The following is a 23,827-nucleotide window of genomic DNA, read 5'->3' on the forward strand; positions in this document are numbered from 1 at the left end:
AGATAACCTTTCGCGCCTACATTTTTTAAATTGCCCCTTTTTTATACTGATGGAAATGGCTTGACAGACTATAAATTGTCATAATTTATTAAAAAATTACTAACTTCCGGGAAAACTTGGTCACACCACTTTTTGTCTGTCAAGTTAATAAAAAAAAATTGTGAATTGTGAAGAAACGAGCTAGGCTAGCGCGGGTGCGTGCGGTGCGGTGTATTTACGGGCCGGAGTGGCAAGTCCCCACGTTGCCACAAACTTCTCTTATCGTTAATTAGTCGGTCATATATAGTTCGACTTGTTATTCGCATTACGCATATCGCGGGTGACGGTCGACGGGTCATTTCTGTCCCGAGCTGATGCCATCAACTGCATCGCAAGAACAATTAGTGAACAAGTTAGACAACCTTGTTTTGCCATTAACCACAAGAATGCCGAACATCAAAGTGTTCAGCGGAAGCTCGCACCCTGATCTGGCGCAGAAGATCGTCGATCGACTGGGAATCGACTTGGGGAAAGTGGTAACCAAAAAATTTAGCAACATGGAAACATGTGTGGAGATCGGAGAGTCGGTGCGAGGCGAAGATGTTTATATCGTGCAGAGCGGCAGCGGAGAGATCAATGACAATCTAATGGAACTCCTAATTATGATCAATGCATGCAAAATAGCTTCGGCGTCCCGCGTAACTGCCGTCATCCCGTGCTTCCCGTACGCGCGACAGGACAAGAAAGACAAAAGCCGAGCGCCGATCACTGCCAAGCTCGTCGCCAACATCCTGTCCGTGTCCGGCGCCGACCACATAATCACCATGGACCTTCACGCGTCTCAAATCCAGGGATTCTTTGACATACCTGTAGATAACCTCTTTGCTGAGCCCGCTGTTTTGAAGTGGATAAAAGAAAACATTCCTGACTGGAAGACCAGTATTGTGGTGTCGCCTGATGCTGGAGGTGCCAAGAGGGTCACTTCGATTGCTGATCGGCTCAATGTTGAGTTCGCTTTGATCCACAAAGAGAGGAAGAAGGCTAATGAAGTGGCTTCCATGGTGCTTGTTGGTGACGTTAAGGACCGCACAGCCATCCTGGTCGACGACATGGCTGACACTTGTGGAACTGTCTGCCACGCTGCTGAAAAACTGATAGAAGCAGGCGCTATTAAAGTTTATGCCATACTTACACATGGTATCTTCTCAGGCCCCGCTATTTCAAGGATCAACAATGCCTGTTTAGAGGCCGTGGTTGTCACAAACACCATCCCTCAGGACCGACATATGCAGGACTGTCCCAAGATCCAGTGCATTGATGTGTCCATGATGCTGGCGGAGGCGGTCCGGCGTACACACAACGGGGAATCAGTGTCGTACCTATTCTCAAATGTTCCATATTAGATTAATTTGCTTTTGTTTTAGTTTTAAGGACCTCCAACATGTTTTGAAATATAATATGTAATGCTTACATATATATTGTTTATCTCGTGATAGTTAAACCTTTGATAGCCTCAGTTGGTAGCATATTTTCATGGATACGGCTGATGTAAGATTTGTTGTCACACTAAATGTTTCTGTAATGGAAATGTGCAGTTATCTTACTAACTGCGGAGGTCAAAGGTCAATGTTTGAGGTCATTTAGTGTTTAGCTGTAATCTCACTAAGTTTAAATAGGACCTTCCAGTTTTGTTACAGTAGTACAAACAGCCACTCTCCTAACTGTACATCGGTGGACCTTATTACAAAATACATAAGGTCATGTACAGTTAACAGGGTGGGTGATTGTATACTGTTTATTGTGAACTATCTCAGTGATTTGTTTATATTCTTTCCAATGTGTTTTTATTAAATTTGTTATGCATTTAAAAACATTTTCTGCGAAGTATAACTTTGTTACTGGTTAAACTTAAAGATCAAGCATGGTAATATTTTTTTATTATACATCATAAAAGCCATCTATTTGGCCTAGCCATCATAGGTTTCAGCTTCCAGCACTTTGAGAAGTCTATACCTGCATTTACATTCATAAAAGTATTCAACATAACATAATTCATTGTTTTTATATTGGGTAGTTAATGTTTAAAGACAATTTAGTTTATAATAGCGTAGTTTTAACACATTTTGATAAGCTGTTTCATACAATTTTACAGGTTTTTATTTGTTATCTTATATTTTGTCGTAAAACATTGTTAGGATATATCAAAGTCAAAATGGATATGTATAAATTGGCCTTAAATTTGTGATTTAGTTTCCTTCATAGATGGGGAAATTTTCTTTTAAAATTGGATGTAATTATATTCTTGTTATTCGTTAGAGTTCAGAAGCATAAAGTGGTATAACTAATTTAATTGGCTTTGAAATGGCTATAAATGTGTAGTGGGTATTAAATTGTGATGAGAGATTTTCTAAATTTATAGGATATTAATGTATATTTGAACTATATAACATCAAATCGCTAAGTAATTTTAAGATATTATAAAATAAAAATACTTTATCAAAGTCTGCGTTTTATTGTTGTCATGGAGATAGAAGACTTATCATTATGAAACAATATTGATGTAACAAAATAATAACTTTTTCGAAGTTGGTATATTAAACAGTATGAGTTGGTATGAGTAATTACGTTACTAGTAAACAAGAGACGCTTTTCACAGGTACCTTTATGTTACTACTTGATGTAATTAGCATTAGACATCAAACATCATACAACATCATAGTTTCCTTTTACTATTTTGATCTATCTAAAGGTGGTATTCCATGTGTCCCAATGTGTATAAGCATCTCACATTATGCTTAATGAGAGACTGAGGCACAATGACATTGGACTGGTGGAATACCAGGCCTAATTAACTTTTTGACTTATGCACTAGTATACAGTCGCCTGCAATAATATGTTACTCTTCGAAGGCCGCAAAGTATGTGACACGCCCTTATGTCAGATATTTTGCGGTCTTCGTTAAACTAACATATCATTGCAGGTGACTGTACAAGTACAATGCCCAAATTTTCCTCCGCCAGTGATCTATTAAAGCAACGCGTTACATCACGACCTCGACAATCGCTCAAACGATATCAATATGAAAACTTGGCCGCGAGGGTCAAATGATGTAAATTGTTTGTCGCGCGAGCGCTCCTTGGCTTTTGCGTAAATAATAATAAAGAAAACAAATTCTGACATATACTTTTAAGTACTAAAGTAAATAAACAGATCAAATCAAATGTCCCATAGTTGTTAACTGGCTGACATAAGAGCTATGGGACTGGGACATATTTTTGAGTAGGTATGATGTGTGCACCTGTGTGCACCTATATTTATAAGGCTGGCGTCCACTAGACTCGCCGAGGCGAATCGAATCGCAATAATTCGCCTCCTATATTTTTACACAAGAATCGGCGCGCTGCGGCTATTCGTCAATGGACGCAGTTGCATAGAAAATATAGGAGGCGAATTACTGCTATTCGATTTGATTCGCCTCGGCAAGTCTAGTGGACGCCAGCCTTTACACGACTGTAGGTACAGTCGACGTCAAAAATATGTTTCCACTTTTACACCTTACCCCTTTGTAATAAGGCGAAAAATGTAAACATATCTTTGACGTCGACTGTACATAGGTTGCTAAGGGTGATGGTATTCCACCTATCCAATTTCTTTGTCTAATGTGTGATGTGTCTCACATTTCTTTGTCCAATGTGTGATGTGTCTCACATTTTGCTTTAATGAGAGAGTGAGACGCACTGACAATTGGACAGGTGGAATACTTACCATACCCTATGACTCGCTTACTATTTGTTGGTTGACTGATGGTAGAGAATGCCTTATGGGATAAGTCCGCCATTTGTACCTACTTTCTTGTATTGTGCTATAGGTAGAGGTAGCCGAGGTGAGTATTATTTACTTATAGATATATTATGGATTTGGATATAAGTACCTATAGATCACAGACAAGACATCCTCCAGACTGAGCATAGTAGCTCTACCCCCTCTGCCACAAATACGGTAGTTTTACTCCATTTTCGAGTCGAATTTAAGTGTCTTTTTGTGACGTCCGTGTCTTTGAACGGACCAATCACGGCACGAGACCTCGCTCACCTTGTCCCCCGCATTTTTGGCAGCATCGATTTCATGAAATAATTGCTCTAAACTCCGTTTGGAGCAAAAAGAATAGATAGTATAGAGGGGTCCTGTCATTGTAAATTTTGTAGTCACTGTAAATTTACTGCCATCTATCGACACACGACTAAAACTCAAAATGAAAACGTATAAAGTTATCAAAAAATGTATATATATGGATAAATGATTTTATTATTTTTATATCATTTTGATCCATGTTCATTCAATGATATCAATGTGTTAAAATTGTTAAATATGAAACGGTGTCGTCACGCCATCTAGCCGAGGATAGGCTAAAGGTGTGTGCGCCATCTATTCGAGAATGACTTTCACTTGAATTCCGAGGCACGTTTTTTCCTTAGACTTTATTCGTCTTATACGAAGTTACATATGTCTTTGGTTTGGAGGATTCCTAGTCTATGCTATAGCTATTAGGTATAGGTACCCACTACACTACCTATATGAGCTGTATTAGGGAGATAGTGTAGGACCTACTACGGTGATGGTCTCATCTCATAAGAAATAAAGAGAACAAAGAATAGGTATGGTCAAGGAATTTTATTTCAGTACCAATTTCGTACCTTGTCACAGTGACAATACGCACCAAAGAGTGGATCAGCTACACTCTACGAGTTAAAAAAAAATGCCTACTCCAGAGCACAGTAATCGGAGCATCAGTATGAGGTCCAATGAGGTCCCACAAACGCATTCGGTGTGGCCCGGCCTAACTATGGAAAAGTTAATTGTTACTAACTTAGTAAGCGAAACAAGGTTCTTGACGTCCATAGATAAGTTAGATAACCTTTAAACCAGACCAGCCCCCGACACTGCAATACGTCAAGCGAATTTTCATAAACAACGTTAACTATGCGGTTATAATTATGTTACTAATTTAGAGGACCTTATTTAACGGTGTTAGGGTTCAAAATACTTACATATTTTGTTTATATCTAATTATAAATAGGCGCTATTTCTAGAATGAGTTTAGATAACTTGAGAACCAAGGGTATTCAACACCGGAGTAAAGAAATAATTGGTATTTATTTCTGTAACTGCCTTTCATATTTCTTTGACATTTAAGTAGGTAAACGTTTTTAAACCAACTCAAGTGACGAAGTGTGACAGTGCCACATATTGTTATATTTTTTTAAAACAGCAGTTTGAACTTTGACGTCTGTGGTGGCCCTCCTACACTCACAGACTGAAGTTGGAAGTGACAGTGCGGGTGGAAGTTAAATATAATGGTCATATTTTCAATTATTAAATTTTGATGTCTATAGTGGCACACCACACACCCTGGATGCACAAAGTTGTCTGAAAGGACTTGTATTCAGGCCACAATCAAGCATTTTTAAGGCAGAGATATCTCCCACCTGATATTGAACTTTAATTCAAAGCGATAGGGTTCAATTTTGCATAATTTCTGACACCCTTGTCTTATAAAGGGTTAAAAAGGGCCATCACGGTTCACAAGTTACAGCCTTGTGACAGACGGACAGCAGAGGCTTAATTATAGGCTCCCGTTTTTACCCTTTGGTTACGGAACCCTAAAAAAGTATACTTCTTTGTTTATTCAAATAAAACGCTGTAGCTAAAGTATAAGCTTTATTAGTTTAGTGGTGGTGGTGCGCCTGCGCGGCGGCCTTCCTCATCTGCGTGAGCACGTTGCTGAGCTCCTCACGCTTCCTCTTGGCGCGGATGTGGGTGCCGAGGCGACGCTTCAGGAACTTCAGCGCACGCTTGTCCTTTGACACCTGGAAAGATGGAGGTTAAGATTTAGCACGGAGACAGCATTAAGCATGGGCGTAGAGAACAAATTTTTCAACTAAATATATGCGCCTCCCCCATTGCCATATGAACTGGCCCCCCTAGCCCATCAGCTGGCGACACCTTTGGCATTAAGAAAGCGTTTACGAAGAGTGCGAGATCACTAATCAATCTAATCATAGTCTCAATTTTATGTGACCCAGCAAGGCGGGTGAACCCCTTTTTAGGGTTCTGTACCCAAAGGGTAAAAACAGGACCCTATTACTAATATATTTATTACATCAATGTACAAATTATGGTGTCAAATCAAAGGAGGTGGAAAACATTACAATGTTTTCCACCTCCTGCTTTATAAAATGTAGGTCTTGTGTTACCACATTCACTGCCAGGAACACACCCAGTGGGCACTAGTAACTTAAATAAATATGTAATTCCACATCAAACAGTCAGAAAACTAGTTTGGAAAAAATGCAAAAATAAGCTCAAAGTGACACAGCTCACTTGAAACTAATTTAGGCAATCAAAACAAGATTTAATTACACAACTGCCCAAAAAAAGGAGTGTATTGTTTTTGCTAGCCCAAGGGTCAGTTTTTTTATACATACAAATACAATAAAATTGCGGCACCTGAAAGTCCTGAACTGAGTCACCCAAAATATAGACAAGTTCCAGACCATTCAATTCGAGAGTTGTATCCTATTCCTAAAACTGATGATTTGTGTAGCCGATGGCTTTTCTTATCAAAAGTTTACCAACTCCTAAGCTAGCCAGATTGATATTTAAAAAATATTTACCTTCAGCAACTCCATAGCTCTCTTCTCATACTGCGCGTGTCCAACGACCTCGCGAACCAAGTCACGCACGAACTTCGAGTGCTTGGTCTGGAGCTGAAATTACAAACAAGGTAATATTCAATAAAATTGCTACCATATGAGTATGAAATTGACTAATTCCTATGTAAAAACACTATTTGTTGGTAGGTAATATTGGTATTTGAGTACTGGATTTAACTACAAGCAGAATGACAGGATATAAAAATAATACTTACAGGTTAACAAAATACAATTGAATTTTGGCTTACTGGCCTGGAAATATTTGGCTGGATTTATATTTTGACCACATTAAGTATAAAATAGTTCGAAAGCAGGATATATTTGAAAATTCAACTAATATAATTATTATTACTCAACCAGAAACTAGAAGCACTTTTATTGCAAGGGTAAGCAAGGTGCCATGATAAGCGTCGCAGTATCGTAATTGTTGCTAAAGTTTGAAATGCTTCTAGTTTAAATATTAGTCAAGGTCAGAGTGTACGAAAGGGGGGCCGTTTCTGGGACTTAGAATTTTTTTTTGATGTTGTGTTGTCATTATAACACCTATTTTTTATTGTGTAATCGTAGACAACATGGTAAAATAAGCATGTTTTGTAGGAATAACTTTTCTCTAAAGTCAAAAATGGCCGAGATATTTGACACGAAAATTGGGATATTTGACCCGAAAGTTGCTGTGTAATTACGTTTTTTGGGTTGTTGAAAAAAAAAATAACCTCGAAGACTAAGGCGGGAGCAAAGCTCCCGCCTTAGTCTTCTAACCTAACCATATCCAAGTCGGCTCTGTCCAGGAAGGTCTTGCTCGCTCGCTTCGCTCGCTCGCTGCCACTGGCTTCAAATATTAAAAGAAATAGTTACTAACTTACCCCCTTTAGCCTAGCTGGGCGGATTTTGATGGCTTTGTCTGTAATGCCTTTCCTGCCGGCGGAGATTTTAGTGGTTTTGTGGCCTTTTCGCAGACCAACCGCGATTTCAAACCGGGGAGCCATGCTGAAAAATCAAGTAACGTAAACTGTAAGCACTAAAATATGAAACGAACTATATCACAACAATAAACAGTAATTAGATTTTGGTGTCCAAAAAGAGAAATATCACAGGATTTAACGAATAAAATACAATGTAATTTCACAAAAAATATTTACGTACATCACGGATTGACAGATCCGACGAAAGAGTTTGTCAAATTTCAATTCGTTCAGAAATCAAATCATTACAAAACAGGTCACAGACAACGATCAACCTGTCTCTGTTCTGTGATTTATTTAAACCACTGAAATATGATTTAAACATAAAACAACTATGTTTCGTATGCTCATTAAGCTTTGTTTATTTTTATTTTATTCCATATATTTCTCGTAATATTTCAACATGATAACCATAATCATTTATTATCATTTATTTGTCGCAAAAACTAAAATATGTTTAGAAATTCTTGTTATTGAACGAAATTTTGCAAGTTATAATAGAGCCATTCGAGCCATATCTATGCAAGCGTATGTTAACGATTTAAACTAAAATAAGTTATAACAAGCTTTTTAGATAAGTATTTAGGCTAAAAAAAAACTAAACTCTAAATCATAATTAGATTCCAAAAAAAGTAAGACAATGTTGCCACTTTTTGCTAGCGCGTCTTGTATTTATGTAAAAATAAGTAAGTAAAAGTACTTTTTTAAATCGTAGGAGTAAAATTAGAAATAAATAAATTATCTTAGCGTGTTTATTTATAAAAAGGAATTTATTATTTTACAAACAGATTATTGCAGTGGCAACATTTTTTGGAATCTAATTATGATTTAGAGTATAAAAGTTTCAAACTTTAGACTGCTAATATTTGTGATTGTTTTTTACTAACAGTATAAAATTTTGCTTGAATAGTCTGGACTGTCACTGTCATCAATATGTCAGCATTGTCAATGTCAGCACAGCATGGTGATTGTCGAATAGTTTTTACGTGTAAATTATGAATTATTCTTCAGGAAATATTACTTATTATTCCTAATTCTTCAGTGGAAGTTTACCAATAATACCATTTGTTTTTAGCTAACTCAGTGTAGCAATAATATCTACAGCCATTTTCAAACTTATCGTAACATAACCTCCCGCCTGTACATTTTCATATTTGTAAGCCAAAATGGAAGTCGGCGCAGTGAAACAAGCATTTAACAATGAGGTTAGTATTCTATTTCCTAAATTAAGTGCCTCCATCATCTCTAAACATTGTATTTAAGACACAAAAACCACAGTTAAGGCATACCTAGTTAAGTGCTGTTATCAATAAAAAAAACGACGTGGCGATTTTTTTTACTATAATAACTGATAGCTAACACTTTCTCCAAGCCTGTACTATAACATTTTTTACCATAAATACTGTCATAATCATTACAGGTTATACAGCTGAAGAAAAACTTAAATCAAGCCAAGATACATACTATACACAAGCTCACAAGGAAGGCTAAAAAGGAAGTTAGGAAAGAGGCCCCTGAAAAGCTTAAGGAGAAGTTTAAAAGGCAAGCAGCATCAGCGGTTAATGAGGTTCTCATCATAAAGGTAGGTTATTCACCTTAACACCTTCAGTGCGGCACTAGGGAATATTTGGCAAAACTCTACATAGGTGGCACCTTTAGCACATACAGTAAACAAGCCTCATTTACATCATCAATTACACATCATGCATCATTAGATCAATCACTTGGCCTACCGTAAAACACGACAATCGAAAGTTCGGTTTCTGCCTCTTTATCACTCTTGCTTATTTGATCGATAGAGAGGCAGATAAAGAAATTTCGCTTTTCGCGGTAGGCCACCTGTAAACAAACCGCCTTGGTGCATCAATGTCATAGTGTAAAGTTGTCAAAAAAACTGTTTAAGACCTAGTATGTATAAGTTACTCTATGGTTTAATAAACAAATTAGTGCTGCACTCTGGCGGCAGTACATTGCAGTAATACTCCCTATTAATTCAACTCATAGTTAACCATACTTAGACAGGGTCAATATGTCTGAGTAAATGTGTTAACTACTAGATGGAGCATTCAATCTTAAGACAATCATGAACACCATAAAAAGGTGCATACATATATTTAGTATGGGAGTGCAACTTGTATTGAATTGAATTGAATTGAAATAGCCTTTATTCCTGACATATACATTTTTACATTTTCTTACACTATACAGGTATTTATCTATGTTTTATTTTATTTATTTATGTTTCTACTCTTTTCTTTTGTTTATTTTTCTTTGTCAGGCTGTCCTTGACATAGGCCTCCTCCAGGCGACGCCACTCCTCGCGGTTTTTTGAGAGTCTTCTCCAGTCTGCAGGAAAGTCATCTTCCCATCTCTTGTACGGTTTACATTGTGGTCTTTTCTTTCCTCTTGGGTACCATTCTGTGACATCTTTTGTCCATTTGTCCAAAAGGACAAATGCAACTTGTATTACTTGCCTTTAATAATGTGTAATGTGTGCTAACGCTTGTCACTGTCCCAGTACGTAATTTTTAACATTGTTAATTATTGTTGGGCATTAGCCTGTAGAAGATTGGGATAATCACTCTACATGTTTAAATAGAAAAAAAAAATGTTGTAGGTGTGATCATTGCCTATTCTGTTTACAGTATAATAGCACCTATGAGTGGTGATCACATGCTTCTTGCTTTATAATATGGTGTCTGTATAGGAACACAAAAAAGGTTGAACTATAATTAATTACTATGTAATTATTAAAATTAAATATTTTCCAGAAAATCAAACCCAGAGACATTGCCAGGTTTACCGTCACTCATACTGGAGAGCTCCAACAGTATTTAAACAAGCCAACGGTAGACCAAGACAAGGCATGCGCCCGGCTGTTACTTCACAAAAGTCTGCAGCAGAAGTACAAGCATATTAGAAACACCTTTTCTGGCATTCCTATCAAGGATCTATTGATGTCTCGGCAGGAACGGTTGAAGTTGAAAAGAGAGGCGAAGCTGGATAAGAAGATGAAGAGAGGTTTGTATTGTTTTTATATTTTGAAAGCAAGAGTGGTCTTGGATGTTACGCACGAATGTGCGGGCCTGCATTATCTTTTTAATAAACATTATAACAACAATATCAATATAATATAAAATACATTCACTTGTTACTATTGTGTAGTAAATTCCAAGTTCAAACACTTCAAACTAATCTTGTTCAAAGTCAGTGTTGTGGGTACTTAGGTAGGTTGGTAGGTGGCAGATCCTTTAACATTAATACACATTGGTAACATTGTCTAAATTTTGACCACAATTGAGATGAATAGTGGAGTTACAAATATCAAAACTTCTTTCTTGTTATGTTGATATTAACACTCTAACATTACACAATCCAGCGCGTTTTTTAATCATCATCAAGCTAGATTTGACATTTGGAGTGCTGGATTTTCTGATGTGAATTTGTTCTTAATCTAATTTGATAATAGTATCTCAAAAATTCTATTTATATCATTTCTAGATAAGAAACAAAAGGTCGTCAATGCAGAAGGAGATTGGGATGTTGAAGACATAAACACCCGTAAAGTTAAAGAGACTCCAAAGAGCACATCTAAAAAGTTCAAAGAGAGTGATGATGAAATATCTGAGAATGAAGAAACGGAACTTGATGAGAATGCTAATTCTGATAAAGAAGCCCAATCGGATGATAAAGAAGATATTTCACATGGCGAGGAAGCTAATTCAGATGATCAAGAAGGTGAAGAAGATGGTGATGAAGAAAATAAGTCTGATGAAAGTGAAGTAGAAAGTGAAACTAAAATGGAAAGTGACCAGGAGTCACATGAGAATGAACAACAGAGTAAAAAGGAAGAAGTGCTTGACAAATTTGTAAAACCTAGTCCAGTTAAAGTTAATATAAAACAAAATGAAACCATAACGTCTGCCTTAACCTTTGAACAATTAGGAAAGAATAGAAGAAAACAAGAAATCAAAAAGCCAACAAAACCAAAAGATATACATAAGAATAAAAATTTAAATGACAAGTTACAGTCAAGGAAGTTTAAGAAAGAGACAAGTGAGTCTCAAGTGAAAGAGACAAAGATAGTTGATCCATTCTTTATCACATCTACAGGCGAAAACTACCTGTCGGTAGCAGAACCAAGACAGCCTGATGAAGTCAAAGAAATACATAAACAAGGTAATAGAAAAGAGAGGAGAGCGGCCATGTTTGGATATGTTCCTAAAGTCAAACCTAGACAAGATTTCAGACAAAGTAATTCAGATAGACCAAATAACTTTAGAAATAAGTTTAATGAAGATGATAGTTATGCTAAAGGAAATGATGGGAAGAATAGGAATGACTCACGATTTAATGGCAAAGATCAATTTAGAAGTCAAAATGACAAGCCATTTGGTAGAAACAATCAATTTAAAGGACGAAATGACAGACCAGGCGAAGACAGAAATGAATTTAAGAGTAGAAATGATAAGTTTAAAGGCCGAAATAATGATGCTGTAGAAACTAAAGTAGAGAAATTGCATCCATCGTGGGAGGCGAAAAAGAAACAATCAGGTATCTTACCATTCCAGGGTAAAAAGATAGTGTTTGATGAAGGTTAATGTAAATAAATGTTATTTTTGATAGCTGGATTTTATTTTTAACTATTCTGCATTGCCTTTAATGTTATAAAAATGCTTTGATTTGTTCGATTTGGCAGGGGCATTGTCGTGCCTCCCGATAACTATAGGTTATTAGCGCATAGCGCACACGGGCCGTAGCCAGAGTTGAATGTATTGCCCCATAATGCCCCACCCCAGCTGCGGCCTTGAGCGCACACCCTATGAAACGCTGTCGTTAAATCAAGGCGCGTAGCGAAGATGGCAATCTTCAATCGTCAACTCTAATCCAAGAGTTAACGCATTCACTGCCAGGGGGCGTGGCCTAGGAACAAACTTATATGACGCTGAACGCACATGTGCGTTGGGGGCAGTGAATGTGTTAAAACCGGCCAAGAGCATGACGGGCACGATAGTAGGGGGTACCGTATAGTCGCCCGTCTTTCGCAATAGGGTTAAAAAATCAGAGGCTGGTTGATCCCACCACACGCATTTCTTCGGAGTGATTATTTTAATTTCTGATATTTCTCTGTAATTATTAAATTTATACTATTTATTTTATATGTGTCTGACTCTGGAATGTATAGTCTGTGCGTGCCCGGAATTGCGTACCTAATATTATGTTTATGAATTTTAATTTTTTGCAAGTTTTAACAAAAAAAAAATCGATGAGTTCGATAAAAAAAAACTGCTTTTTTTAAATCAATTTTCCATATTTTTAGCTTTTGTGCAAAAATTGTTAAGTACCTACATATTTTTAAAGTGTGTTCATTGTGTGTTTGAACCTATGTTCGTGATTTTTTTCTATCGAGCGAAAGTCAAGAAATCAGGTTTCGAATGATCCTGACTGTACTTAATTTTTATACAGCCATGGGCGTCTCACTCTAATTATAACGAATTTATGAAGATCAATTCATAACCAGTTATATTAAACATTATTCAAAATTCGCAGGCCCGCTGGATAAAGCGTCTTTGAATTCTGTACAAAATAGCGGCTTTTGTTACGGAGAAGCGAACCGAAAACCGTGACAAATTAATTTAATAAACGACTCGCCTTTGAGCCCGGCTCCGCCTCTTGTGAGGTTATACAAAAATTCAATATTGAAACATCGCCTTTTGGCGTCATGATACTTTCCGGTTTTGTAACCACAAGTATCTAATATTTTTAGCTTCTATTAGTGTGTTTCTAACCAACTTTAATTGATAGAAAACGGATAGGTGTACCTAGAACCTAGGCCCACCTGGGGACACAGAGCGGGCCCGGGAATTCACATAAGTATAGAGTCTGCGGAAAGAGAAGAGTCGTATAATGTATGGGGCCCAATAAATAAATAAAAATAAATAAGCAGACTTTATCTACATATTTGAATGCAGGATTTAACACGATGTTTTTCTTCACCAAAGCTAGATGTAAAATATTAAATTATATTTAACTAATAAGTTCCGAAAACCTCATTAGTAGATACGAGCCTGATTCTGGATTCCCGACCGCGTCCTCAGGACTGAAACTCAGAACCAGTCAAGGTGGATGTCTAGGGATGGGATGCCGATTATCAGCCAAAAGATGGCGTCAGTGTGCACGAATTGTGGATTTTCACCGTTTCTCCCAAAATATAAACAGTTTCATAAGATGTGTTGATATTGGCGAAAACAATAAAAAATATTACGTCCAAATCGAAACATGTTATACTCAACAGTGTCTAATCTAAATAATCAGAGAATAAAACTGCAAAATATTGCAATATCTTGCATTCACGCACACTCACATATCTAAAGTCAGTGTCTAATGTCAGTGGATTTGTAATGTTACAGTAAAGTAACCTAGAGGGCGCAGTGCAGCGCATGAATATTTTTAGGAAGAACAATTTAGAATTTAAATTCTTATTTGAGACATTGACAAGTAACTTAGAACCAACTGATTAGACGTGCGCGCCGCCGCGGCGCGCCGCCGCCATAAGGAGTCAGCGCGCCGCCGCCGCCGCCGGTAGTTTAAAATTCGCGCCGAATATTTTTTTATAAGACAGTATTATGCAGCGTTAAAATATGTAATAGGTTATAGTACGATAAGAAATAGTTGAAAATTATTGCGAGCGCCACTTCCTACGTAACTCACACATTTTTGACGTAAAATACTTACTTAAACATGGCAAAAATTTAGTACGGAAATGTTTTGGTTATATAATTTAATTTCTACTATTTTATGTCGCACCAACATGCATACTAACTATTTCTTATGTGGCAGTATGATTTACATAAAAATGTGTTGTATGTATGGGTAAAACACATTTACAAAGTATAATGTCCAGTGTTTTAACCGTTGTCGATCACACGGCACTTTTGCTAAGTCACTATGTTGGACATTGCCAAGTATGCGAAGAGTAAAATTATCAAATATTCTGGTAAATAAATTAAACAGAGGGATGTTAGGTGTTACAAAACGTTTTAAAAGGTCATTACTTGTCGTATTACAACGTAATGAATGAACCAAATAGATAAAAATATATTTACGGATTTTTTTTCCTGTGCGTTCATCAAGACATCAAGAGACAGACCCGATTTCATTAGAGAATTTTCTTACGAAAATATTTATAAAATTACATGCATTATTGTAAAAACCATTGCTCAGATGTTGCTGCATCCTACGATACCCCGCTAAGTTTAATAAATGACGTCAATGACTAGTAAAATTTTACCACCTACGAGCTATATAGTTTTTGGAAAAAAAAAATAGGTTTTACTTAAATTCATATTAACATAAGTTGACTTGACATTATCAGTAAGTGTATTTGTAATTAAAAAATGCAATTATTCTATATTTATCAAAAAAAAAAAAGAATTTGACAAAAAAAAACCTTATACACATAAAGTACCTACGGTATATATATATGTATACTCGGCAACGTCCAAAATAATGTAAGACGTACAGACGTCTTACATTATGCGGCGTATCTTTTTATTTACACCGAACCTGGCAACATCCAACATATTTGACATACCTATGTTTTTTTCGAAACTATTATAAATAGATGATTTTATGATTTTTCTACAATAAACAACCACATAATAAGATAATAACACAAAAAAGGGGCTAATAACCTTATTAAGCCCCTAAAAAAAAGCCTATTTAGCTCTTTAGCCCCAAGCCTTAATAAGGTTATTAGCCCCAAGAGTCTAGGATCTTAAATAGAACTAGGCTCGGGGGCTAAAGAGCTAAATAGGCTTTTAGCCTTTTAGGCGTCAAGAAATGAGGCGAGCCCTAAAAAAAGAGCTAAAAGGCTCAAGTCCTTTGGATCACTAGTCAAGGCGTTAGAGTGCGTGTTCAGATATTTTTGAGCATCTCGGCCGCTCCGATATATCTGATGGCGACTGTACTAACACTACTAAGTAAGCTGGCGTGTGAGTCACATTTCTGGGGAAGTAATGAGAAACAGAAAAAAACAGAATAGTGTTCTTTAAACACAATATAATGCAAACTCGTTTATTTGCCTATATATGGTTGCACATAGAAGCGCTGGTGGCCTAGCGGTAAGAGCGTGCGACTTTCAATCCGGAGGTCGCGGGTTCAATCCCCGGCTCGTACCAATGAGTTTTTCGGAACTTATGTACGAAATAATAATTTGTATTTCGCTTAGATCCCCACGTTACAGGCTAAACCTAGTGTGGGGATCACTGTAGGTACTGCCCCTCTGTCAAGTTGTCAAATAAATATACATATTTAGAATTTTTTGAATTTTAGTTTATGTTGTAGTTAGTTTTAGCTTTATGTAGTTTTTAATTTTAGTTTATATATTTTTTTGTTTATATTACATATTGTATTTCCTACTAAACTTTTCGTATCATTATCATGTTCTTCAATTAAAAAAAATTTTTTTTTGGAAATATCCATTGATATTTGCCAGTCGCATAAGGTAATAAAAAGCAAAAAAAAGAAATAAAATAAATAAATAAAAACAAAAATACCTAATTCAGTCTTTGTTCGTGATTTGAACTCGGCAACGCTGTTCAACTTAGACTTATACATAAGCATCACTCACACAAACAAGCAATGGGGCAAAATTTTACTAATTTTCAAAGGCTTTTTTCTTAAAAATATTAATCATTTTCTAGTATTTTGTTACTTTGGCGCAGTAAGAAATATATATACTACCCAAACATTACGTATTCAAGTGAAGACACCCTACAGAATAGTAGTGAGTTAACAAGAAAGTTTGTATGAAATTCGAGCAAGTAGAACCACCTTAAGTTTACATAGAGCTTGATACCTAGACACCTACATAGGTATAGATATTGGACCTAAGCCAGCCACCAAATCTTTAGATTTATCTGTGCGATAAAACTGCATTCGGAGAGTAGCTACCCAAACTGAAGGATAAAAGTGAAGATTTAGTGACAAAGACGGGAAAATATATGGAAAGTCGCTCAAAAATACACAGACCGACACTGTGACTATTTCTAGGTTCAGTGGTTTATTATACCTGAAATTCCGAACATTGAAAACAGCAATGTTAAAATAAGGCTGGCAAAAAATCATTGATGGAAAATTTGGAAAGATCAAAAATTAAGCAGGAATCCAAATACTTAAGTAAGTTATACCTTAGACTCGATAGGCACCTACCGGCATTCTAGATCTAGTTAGTGGTAGTAAGTAATAAACAAATAGTAATAATATTATATTATTATTTTCGGGGAAAATAAGGTCTAGTTTACCCTAGTAGTAGGAATAGGGTTGGAAGGTCAGATGGCAGTCGCTTTCGTAAAAACTAGTGCCTACGCCAATTCTCGGGATTAAAGCTCGGCATGGAAGTCCGGGGTCCGCTTGGCAACAAATCCCAATATTTGGCGTGCGTAGGCACTAGTTTTTACAAAAGCAACTGCCACTGATCTCTCAACCCAGAGGGGAAACTAGATCTTATTGCGATTTATTCGGTTTCCTTACGATGTTTTTCTTCACCGAAAGGCGACTGGTAAATATGAAATGATATGTAATGATATGTATATCGTATAATAATTTCCGAAAAGCTCATTGGTACGAGCCGCGACCTCCGGATTGAAATTGTAGATACGCTCTTACTGCTAGTCTACCAGCAGTTTTTTTTAAATCGTAAACACAATGGTTCTAAATCAATTTAACATTTCAATACACATTTAATGAAGTAAATGCATGTATGTAACTTGATTGTTCAAAGAAAAAATGTTGTACAAGTCATTTACTTGAAAATAAATTCATTCTACCTTTTGCCTGTTCAAATTCCGAACTTAATAGTGCATAGCAACTCCACAGCGCTTACAACGGAAATGGCAAACCTCTTGAGCGTTCGAAAACTTTCTTAAAGCACCCCCTTTAACGTGATTTTCAATCAAGTCGCACTCTCCTTCGCTTTATCAGTCACAGTCGACAAAAAATCTGCCTATGTACATTGTCTTTATCATCAATTACAAATTTAACTTTAATCGCAATGCGATAGAGTCGACTTTTCTCGCGCGAAAATTCGGCGGAAAAATTCTTGAAGGTGAAATCGGGAGCGCGCGCCATAAAGGCAGTGACTCGAAACGTTTCGTCAGTTTACAGGCTTCGTAATAAGATATCGAGCGCTCTATCACGCTAGAAAATGTCTTTATTATGCCCCTTGAAACAAAGCTGGCGCGTTGACGGAAATGTAAGATGGCGCCATTTATAATGCTAGATTACCAGATATTCAATACCGTATTTATCAAACGTGATTGCGGTTTTGTTTGCGTGATAGTAGGGTATATTTCAATGAAAAGGGAACTGTGATAAATTAGAGCTGTTTTTTCATTCCTAATATCATAAGCATAAATGAATATTATGCGACAATTTTACACAAAAAGCTTTATTGAGATTACTGTGGGGATAGGTCGATTTGTGGAAATCGAATTGTTTATGGTTTTAGATTTTTTTCCCCGTCAAAATGTAAATGGCGCCAATTCCCGTTCTCGCCGCTCTAACTGTCAAAATATTTTCTTGTGTTTGGCTTTCCTCAAAGTCGAAATGAAAAGTAGAGTGTTTAACTCAACTCGGGTAAAAGTAACCATCTCACCCTCGAACTATATTGACGCTCTCACTTCTTTCGAGCGCTAAAATAAATATCTCGAGTGATATGGTTCATTTTCCACCCTTGGTTAACAATCTACTATTGTAACTAGCTACTTAGGTACACAAAATCGGGACTGGTGAATTATCTGTTAGTTGTTACAAAGTCGGTTGTAGGATATTGATTTCCTTATTAATTAAGTTCAGTTATTTTTTGAATTACCTACTCAATGAGTTCGCCTAATTATTTTTTTCAGTGTAATATTGTCAATTTAATGCACTTCGTCCTAGTTAGACACGTTTTCAAATCGCAGCAGTTGGGACTCAAATACTCCTGCATATGTTTTCAAACTACAAGCAACGAACTAGTGCAAAGAACGCATGTATCGAACATCGCAAATATAATACAAGAGCTGGCTAAACCCACTCGCAGCTAGTCCATAGCTCCACCGGCTCTTTAGAAAATTGCTTCCAAACCTTTATTTGCATCGTGCCAAACGGTTCCGTGACGTCTTTTTCCACTAGTTCCGAACTCCGCAAGGGCGAGACGTGTTCCGGAGGAGGTAATTTGTCGCTAAAATCCTTATTTATTGCAACAGCGAAGTTGGATCGGCCTCGGGGGCGAATTCGGAAACTTTACTCCTTTAACTTTGCTTCAGTGGGTACGGACACACTTGAGCACATATTGAGGTTGAATCCTATTCTTGTTTCACTTGAATTATGGGGGAATAGTTAAATAGAATTCTGGTAAGAGTTGCGGAACTGTATGGGTCAGTGACTGCATTCTGTAAAACCAATTTTGTTCAAATTTAATACAAATTGTTCATAAGTCGGGCCCTATTCAGAAATGAAAAACTTATTAATAAGTATATAATAACAATATATAATAACAATTTAATATCAGCACGTGTGGCAACGCGTAAAACAAGTGAATGTCAGATACAAACCCAATTTTTCCATATTATTTCGATATTTCATTTTTAACTGCCCGCTATATGGCAACTGATCTTGGTGAAGATGTCGAATTCATCATCGTAATTTATCAAGCTAGCCGGAAACCATGTAAAGATGGACAAAAGATTGGCAGGTCCGGTCGCATGGGTTTTTTGATCTTCCAAACCGTTTGCCCACCTCTGCACAGATTTCTGCCCTTCACTAGGGTTATAGAATTGTTTGCCCCTAAAAAGTGTAAAAACACTTTACTTATTCACAATTCGATAGGGACGAGTGGATTTGTTTATACTATGCTCTGTGTTTCTACTTCTTCCCGTTTGCAGCGATATACCTGAGTACTTATTTTGCTTTTTTACACTACCGTGCCTACCCCTGCAAACGACAGATGGAATTTTTCCACTCATCTTCACTGACTTGTTCCCTATAAAATAGGAACGCACGGGACTTATAAACACTACATTGCAACTTCGTAGGGAAAGTTGAAATTTAATCCTCTCTTCCCATATTGCCCTAAATGGAAGTTGAAACTTAGCTCGGAATTTCCTGCCAACATACCTACTATGATTTACCAACGCTGGACTGAAGATATCCCCAAAGTTTCATGTTTGCTCGATTTTATGTAATAAAGCTAGCACAGTTCTCAGAATCTAAATTCTAGACCACGAGTATGCCTGCGGTGAGCTGTTAGTGTATGAACTAGCAGAAATTGCGTTGTGAGCACTTTGTGGGCCGCAGTGAAGATTTAACTAGTGTTTGTTTCCTTTGTTGAAATTGTAAGAATTTCTGTCCATCATCTGTAGTAGGTATATTGCACTGAAAGAAAATGTTTGCATAACAGTAACAATATAATTATTTTGTTACTTACCTACATAAGAGACCTGCGAACTACATATGTGCCTACATCGCCTATCTGTTGCAAAATCGGTTTTAGAATATTAAGCAAAGTTTTTTTTTCTTAATTATGTAATTAAGTACAGCTATGTTTTGAATATAGAGATATTTTTTTCGGCGTGATAGTAGATTTTAAATTGCCGGCCTAATTATAGTCCAACAAGAAATTGTAGAAAATTATTTTGACGTAAAATGGTTAAACATGACAACAATTTAGTATGCAAATTTATAGTTCCATTTTATTTAATGTCTACTATTTTATGTGGCACTAATAATAGGTATAAATCCAACTATGTATATTAAAATTGACTTCTTAACCCCTCGTATGCTGCCTGTCAAATATGATCATTTAAAAAAAGACCTTGACATTTAAAACAATAAGGGACGATTGCACCAAACTGTTCGTATCGTTAGAGTTCGCTAAATTTTTATGTATGGAATGTTTCATAGTAAAGCGCCGGGGGGCGCCGGCTGACGTTGATCAGTCTGTCAAATGTGGTTGGTGCAACTGGCCCTGAGTAGATTTAAATTCCCACGCACGGATCCGTGTCTAAGCAAACGAGGGGTTTACAGCGACCATAGCTTACGCTTGGTCAGACTTTAGGCTTCTTTTTTTTTTTTTTTTTCATATTGCTGTTTGGTGAGGGTCATCTTCATTCATAACACCGCTAATAAAACAATACCTATTCCATCTTACCCGTTTTAATGTAATCCTTTAATTCCGTTTCCCTGCTTTACTCGTCTGGCTGTATGCGCCAGGAGCGCGATGCCATAAAAAAAAACAATACGTAGGTACTTGAATTAAGTTCGGGTAAGGAAGCATGTAATCAGGTCTAATGAACGCGTGCTCCAAGTTGATTGCGTGAGCTTAAAGGTGAAATGTCCAATTAAACCTGACGAAGGAGAACACGGTTTATTGCCAACTTAATGGAGCAAGTGTGGAATATAAATGAGGAAGCTGTTAAAAATTGATTTCGCAGAACGGATGGATTACGTACGAAGAAAAAAAACTTGACTTCGCAGGACGGATGAATTATCTACTTGAAAAAGTTAATAGGGTGTAAATCGAGTGCCGATACCTATTTTACAAGCTTTTATTTAAAGACTCTTACTAAAAATCTTGCAAGCTAAAAGACCCACTTCCCATTATTCGATTGAGCTTAACCTTAACATGTAATCGAGCTGATCTGATAATGGACTCAGGAGGTGGCCATAGGAACTCTGTAAAAAATCAATACAACCGTATTGTGTTTGGGTTTGTTATAATTGTCTCGATGAGAGTTGCCTGTTGAAAGAAAGGTACAGCCAGCGATAAAATCTTGTATCAAATTAAAACTGAAATCGTAGACAAAAACCATATTGGATTTTATTATAGCCCATCCACTTCACAGAGTTATTTTTAGGGTTCCGTAACCTCAAACGGAAAAAACGAAACCCTTATATATATAGGATCACTCGTGCGTCTGTCTGTCTGTCCGTCTGTCACAGCCCATTTTCTCCAATAGTACTGGACCAATCAAGTTGAAATTTGGTACACATATGTAAATTTGTGACCCAAAGATGGACGTCTTACAACAAATTAATTTTGAATGAAAGAGCTCATTTTGCGAATCTAAAATATATTTTTTTGTAATTTTAAAATAAATAGTTTAGAAGTTATTTAAGAAAATTGCCGAAAAATTACCATTCCCCCCCTTTAGCTCCGAAACTAATGGGTCTAAAATTTTCAAAAAAGAAAATACAAAATAGTTCTTTACCTATAGATGACAGGAAAACCTATTAGAAATATGCAGTCAAGCGTGAGTCGGACTAATTACTTAGTTATTGATCCGACCCATACGGGTTTTATAAAGGCAATTCACTCGCGTTTCACATATAAAAAATACATTGTTAAAAATTGGTTAATGTACGGATTACGGAACCTTTGGAACGCGAGTCCGACTCGCACTTGGCCGGTTTTTCCACAAAACACGGTATTGACCACGTAGTAAAAGTCCTTAGAACCCGCTTGAGTAAGGAAACACTATACAGGGTGATTCATGAGGCGTGAGCAGGACTAATCCTGCATACTCAGTAACTGATAATTGATCGATCACCGTCGTATTTAGGAGAAACAACAACACTTTTTCCTATTTTTTTACTTTTTGGCGAGGGCAAATTTAATTCTCAACAATCATGGTCACCCTACAGGACCTAATTAATCAACATAAAACCTCTTTAACCGTAATGGCATTTCGATTACGAAGAAAATAAAATGTCAAACTTGAGTGAGATACGAGTTTTCAAAAGTAACCAGACCGTGATGACAGTAATTTCAATTTGACACAGAATATCGGTAGTTTAGGGCCAGTTGCACCAACCACATTTGACAGACTGATCAACGTCAGCCGGCGCCCCCCGGCCCTTTACTATGAAACTTTCCATACATAAAAATTTAGCGAACTCTTTAACGATACGAACAGTTTGGTGCAACCGACCCTTAGTATTCTAATTTTAGGGTGACCATGCATGTCGTAAAAAAATTAATAACTTTTTTTTTCAACACGACTAGAAAATTAACGTTTACCTCACTAATACAGATACGAAACAGTTGCTTATAATTAACGTTATGCGCAGTGTTAGTCCTGCTCATGTCTCCTGAATCACCCTGTATATGTATACCTATTTGGTGGCTATGGTAGTTGGTAGCGCCTCGCCTCGCGACTATTTGAACATTCTGTACTTTGGAACTAATACTTATTCTGTGAATTCTGTGATGTCAGTTGGAATGAAATAAAATAACAATGTAACGCGTCCGCTCGTCTCCGTGATTATTATAGGGGAAAGTCGGCTATATCGTACCGCCGCGGTGGTTCGGCTTGTATTGATAAAATAAAAGTGGTTTCTCTTAAAGCATCATAGATACCCTTATTACAAAACCATTTTCCTATTTGGTGTTTTAAGGTGTAATAAACCATTCCACAACCATAAAATAAACAAAGTGATAACCAAAACATATATTACATTTTATTCTTTGATAATAAAATAAAACGAAGAGTTATTTTAAATGATAAATGATAATGTTAAATTCACTGCCGTATTCGAACTTCAAGATATTCACAAGAGACGACACGTACTAGATCCATTCTAGATACGTTATATTTTGATATCAACTAGTTCTCTTTTGCAGCGCAATTCGGGCATGTCACTTTTACGTTAGATAGAGTAAGATATCTATTAGATGTGAATTGGATCTCTAAGTCATATCCTGTGGAAATCGTTCAAGAGTATCTCCAGAATCGCGCAAATGTCAAATTTGACAGGTTAGATCTTAAACATATCGTTATCGTATCTTGGTGATGTCTAAAAGATATCTAATAGATATCTATTTCAAAATCCGAATCGGGGCCTCAGGCACTTATAAATACCTAAATAAATAAAAAATATATAAATCTGGTACGATATAACTGACTTTCCCCTACATTTGTATTTCCATTTCGCACGTGTCTCTAAATCTAACAATTTATATTGATTCCTTTCAGAGAAGTGTACAATTGTACATAGGTTCCGAGTTAGTAGAGCAAGGGCAAAATTATTGTGCCTAACATTATCATAAGTGTTTTGTTTAATTTGTCTCGTGTTAGTCGTGTTCTATAATTAGTGTTGGTAGGAACTCGAGTCTTTTGAGTTCCTTGTTCT

At 36.6% G+C, this 23,827-nt stretch overlaps 3 protein-coding genes across 3 annotated transcripts; 2 read left to right on the plus strand and 1 right to left on the minus strand.

Annotated features, from left to right (window-relative positions):
* Nucleotides 1-153: 153 nt before the first annotated feature.
* Nucleotides 154-2,480, plus strand: LOC134798621 (ribose-phosphate pyrophosphokinase 2). Its single transcript, XM_063770986.1, has one exon. It carries the CDS (start codon nucleotides 354-356, stop codon nucleotides 1,380-1,382), a length of 1,029 nt encoding a protein of 342 aa, XP_063627056.1. The 5' UTR covers nucleotides 154-353; the 3' UTR covers nucleotides 1,383-2,480.
* Nucleotides 2,481-5,684: 3,204 nt separating this feature from the next.
* Nucleotides 5,685-7,927, minus strand: LOC134798532 (large ribosomal subunit protein eL36). The gene is made up of 4 exons (XM_063770916.1): nucleotides 7,836-7,927; nucleotides 7,556-7,679; nucleotides 6,654-6,746; nucleotides 5,685-5,846 (listed from the first exon to the last, which is right to left on the minus strand). Exons 2-4 carry the CDS (start codon nucleotides 7,676-7,678, stop codon nucleotides 5,706-5,708), a joined length of 357 nt encoding a protein of 118 aa, XP_063626986.1. The 5' UTR covers nucleotide 7,679; nucleotides 7,836-7,927; the 3' UTR covers nucleotides 5,685-5,705.
* A 722-nt stretch (nucleotides 7,928-8,649) lies between these two features.
* On the plus strand, nucleotides 8,650-12,269 carry LOC134798615 (serum response factor-binding protein 1). The gene is made up of 4 exons (XM_063770978.1): nucleotides 8,650-8,859; nucleotides 9,075-9,236; nucleotides 10,426-10,675; nucleotides 11,156-12,269. Exons 1-4 carry the CDS (start codon nucleotides 8,821-8,823, stop codon nucleotides 12,253-12,255), a joined length of 1,551 nt encoding a protein of 516 aa, XP_063627048.1. The 5' UTR covers nucleotides 8,650-8,820; the 3' UTR covers nucleotides 12,256-12,269.
* Nucleotides 12,270-23,827: the final 11,558 nt, after the last annotated feature.

Source organism: Cydia splendana, chromosome 17 (assembly GCF_910591565.1).
Source record: "Cydia splendana chromosome 17, ilCydSple1.2, whole genome shotgun sequence".
In the NCBI taxonomy this organism is placed as follows: domain Eukaryota; kingdom Metazoa; phylum Arthropoda; class Insecta; order Lepidoptera; family Tortricidae; genus Cydia; species Cydia splendana.

Bases quoted from the DNA above. Each gene is read 5' to 3' on its own strand.
- LOC134798621 (XM_063770986.1), top strand. From the start codon at position 354: ATGCCATCAACTGCATCGCAAGAACAATTAGTGAACAAGTTAGACAAC.
- LOC134798532 (XM_063770916.1), bottom strand. From the start codon at position 7,678: ATGGCTCCCCGGTTTGAAATCGCGGTTGGTCTGCGAAAAGGCCACAAA. The intron at 6,747-7,555 runs GTAAGTTAGTAA...TTGTAATTTCAG, and splicing joins GCCCAGCTAGGCTAAAGGGG to CTCCAGACCAAGCACTCGAA. The intron at 5,847-6,653 runs GTAAATATTTTT...CCATCTTTCCAG, and splicing joins GAGCTATGGAGTTGCTGAAG to GTGTCAAAGGACAAGCGTGC.
- LOC134798615 (XM_063770978.1), top strand. From the start codon at position 8,821: ATGGAAGTCGGCGCAGTGAAACAAGCATTTAACAATGAG. The intron at 9,237-10,425 runs GTAGGTTATTCA...AATATTTTCCAG, and splicing joins ATGAGGTTCTCATCATAAAG to AAAATCAAACCCAGAGACAT. The intron at 10,676-11,155 runs GTTTGTATTGTT...TATCATTTCTAG, and splicing joins GGATAAGAAGATGAAGAGAG to ATAAGAAACAAAAGGTCGTC.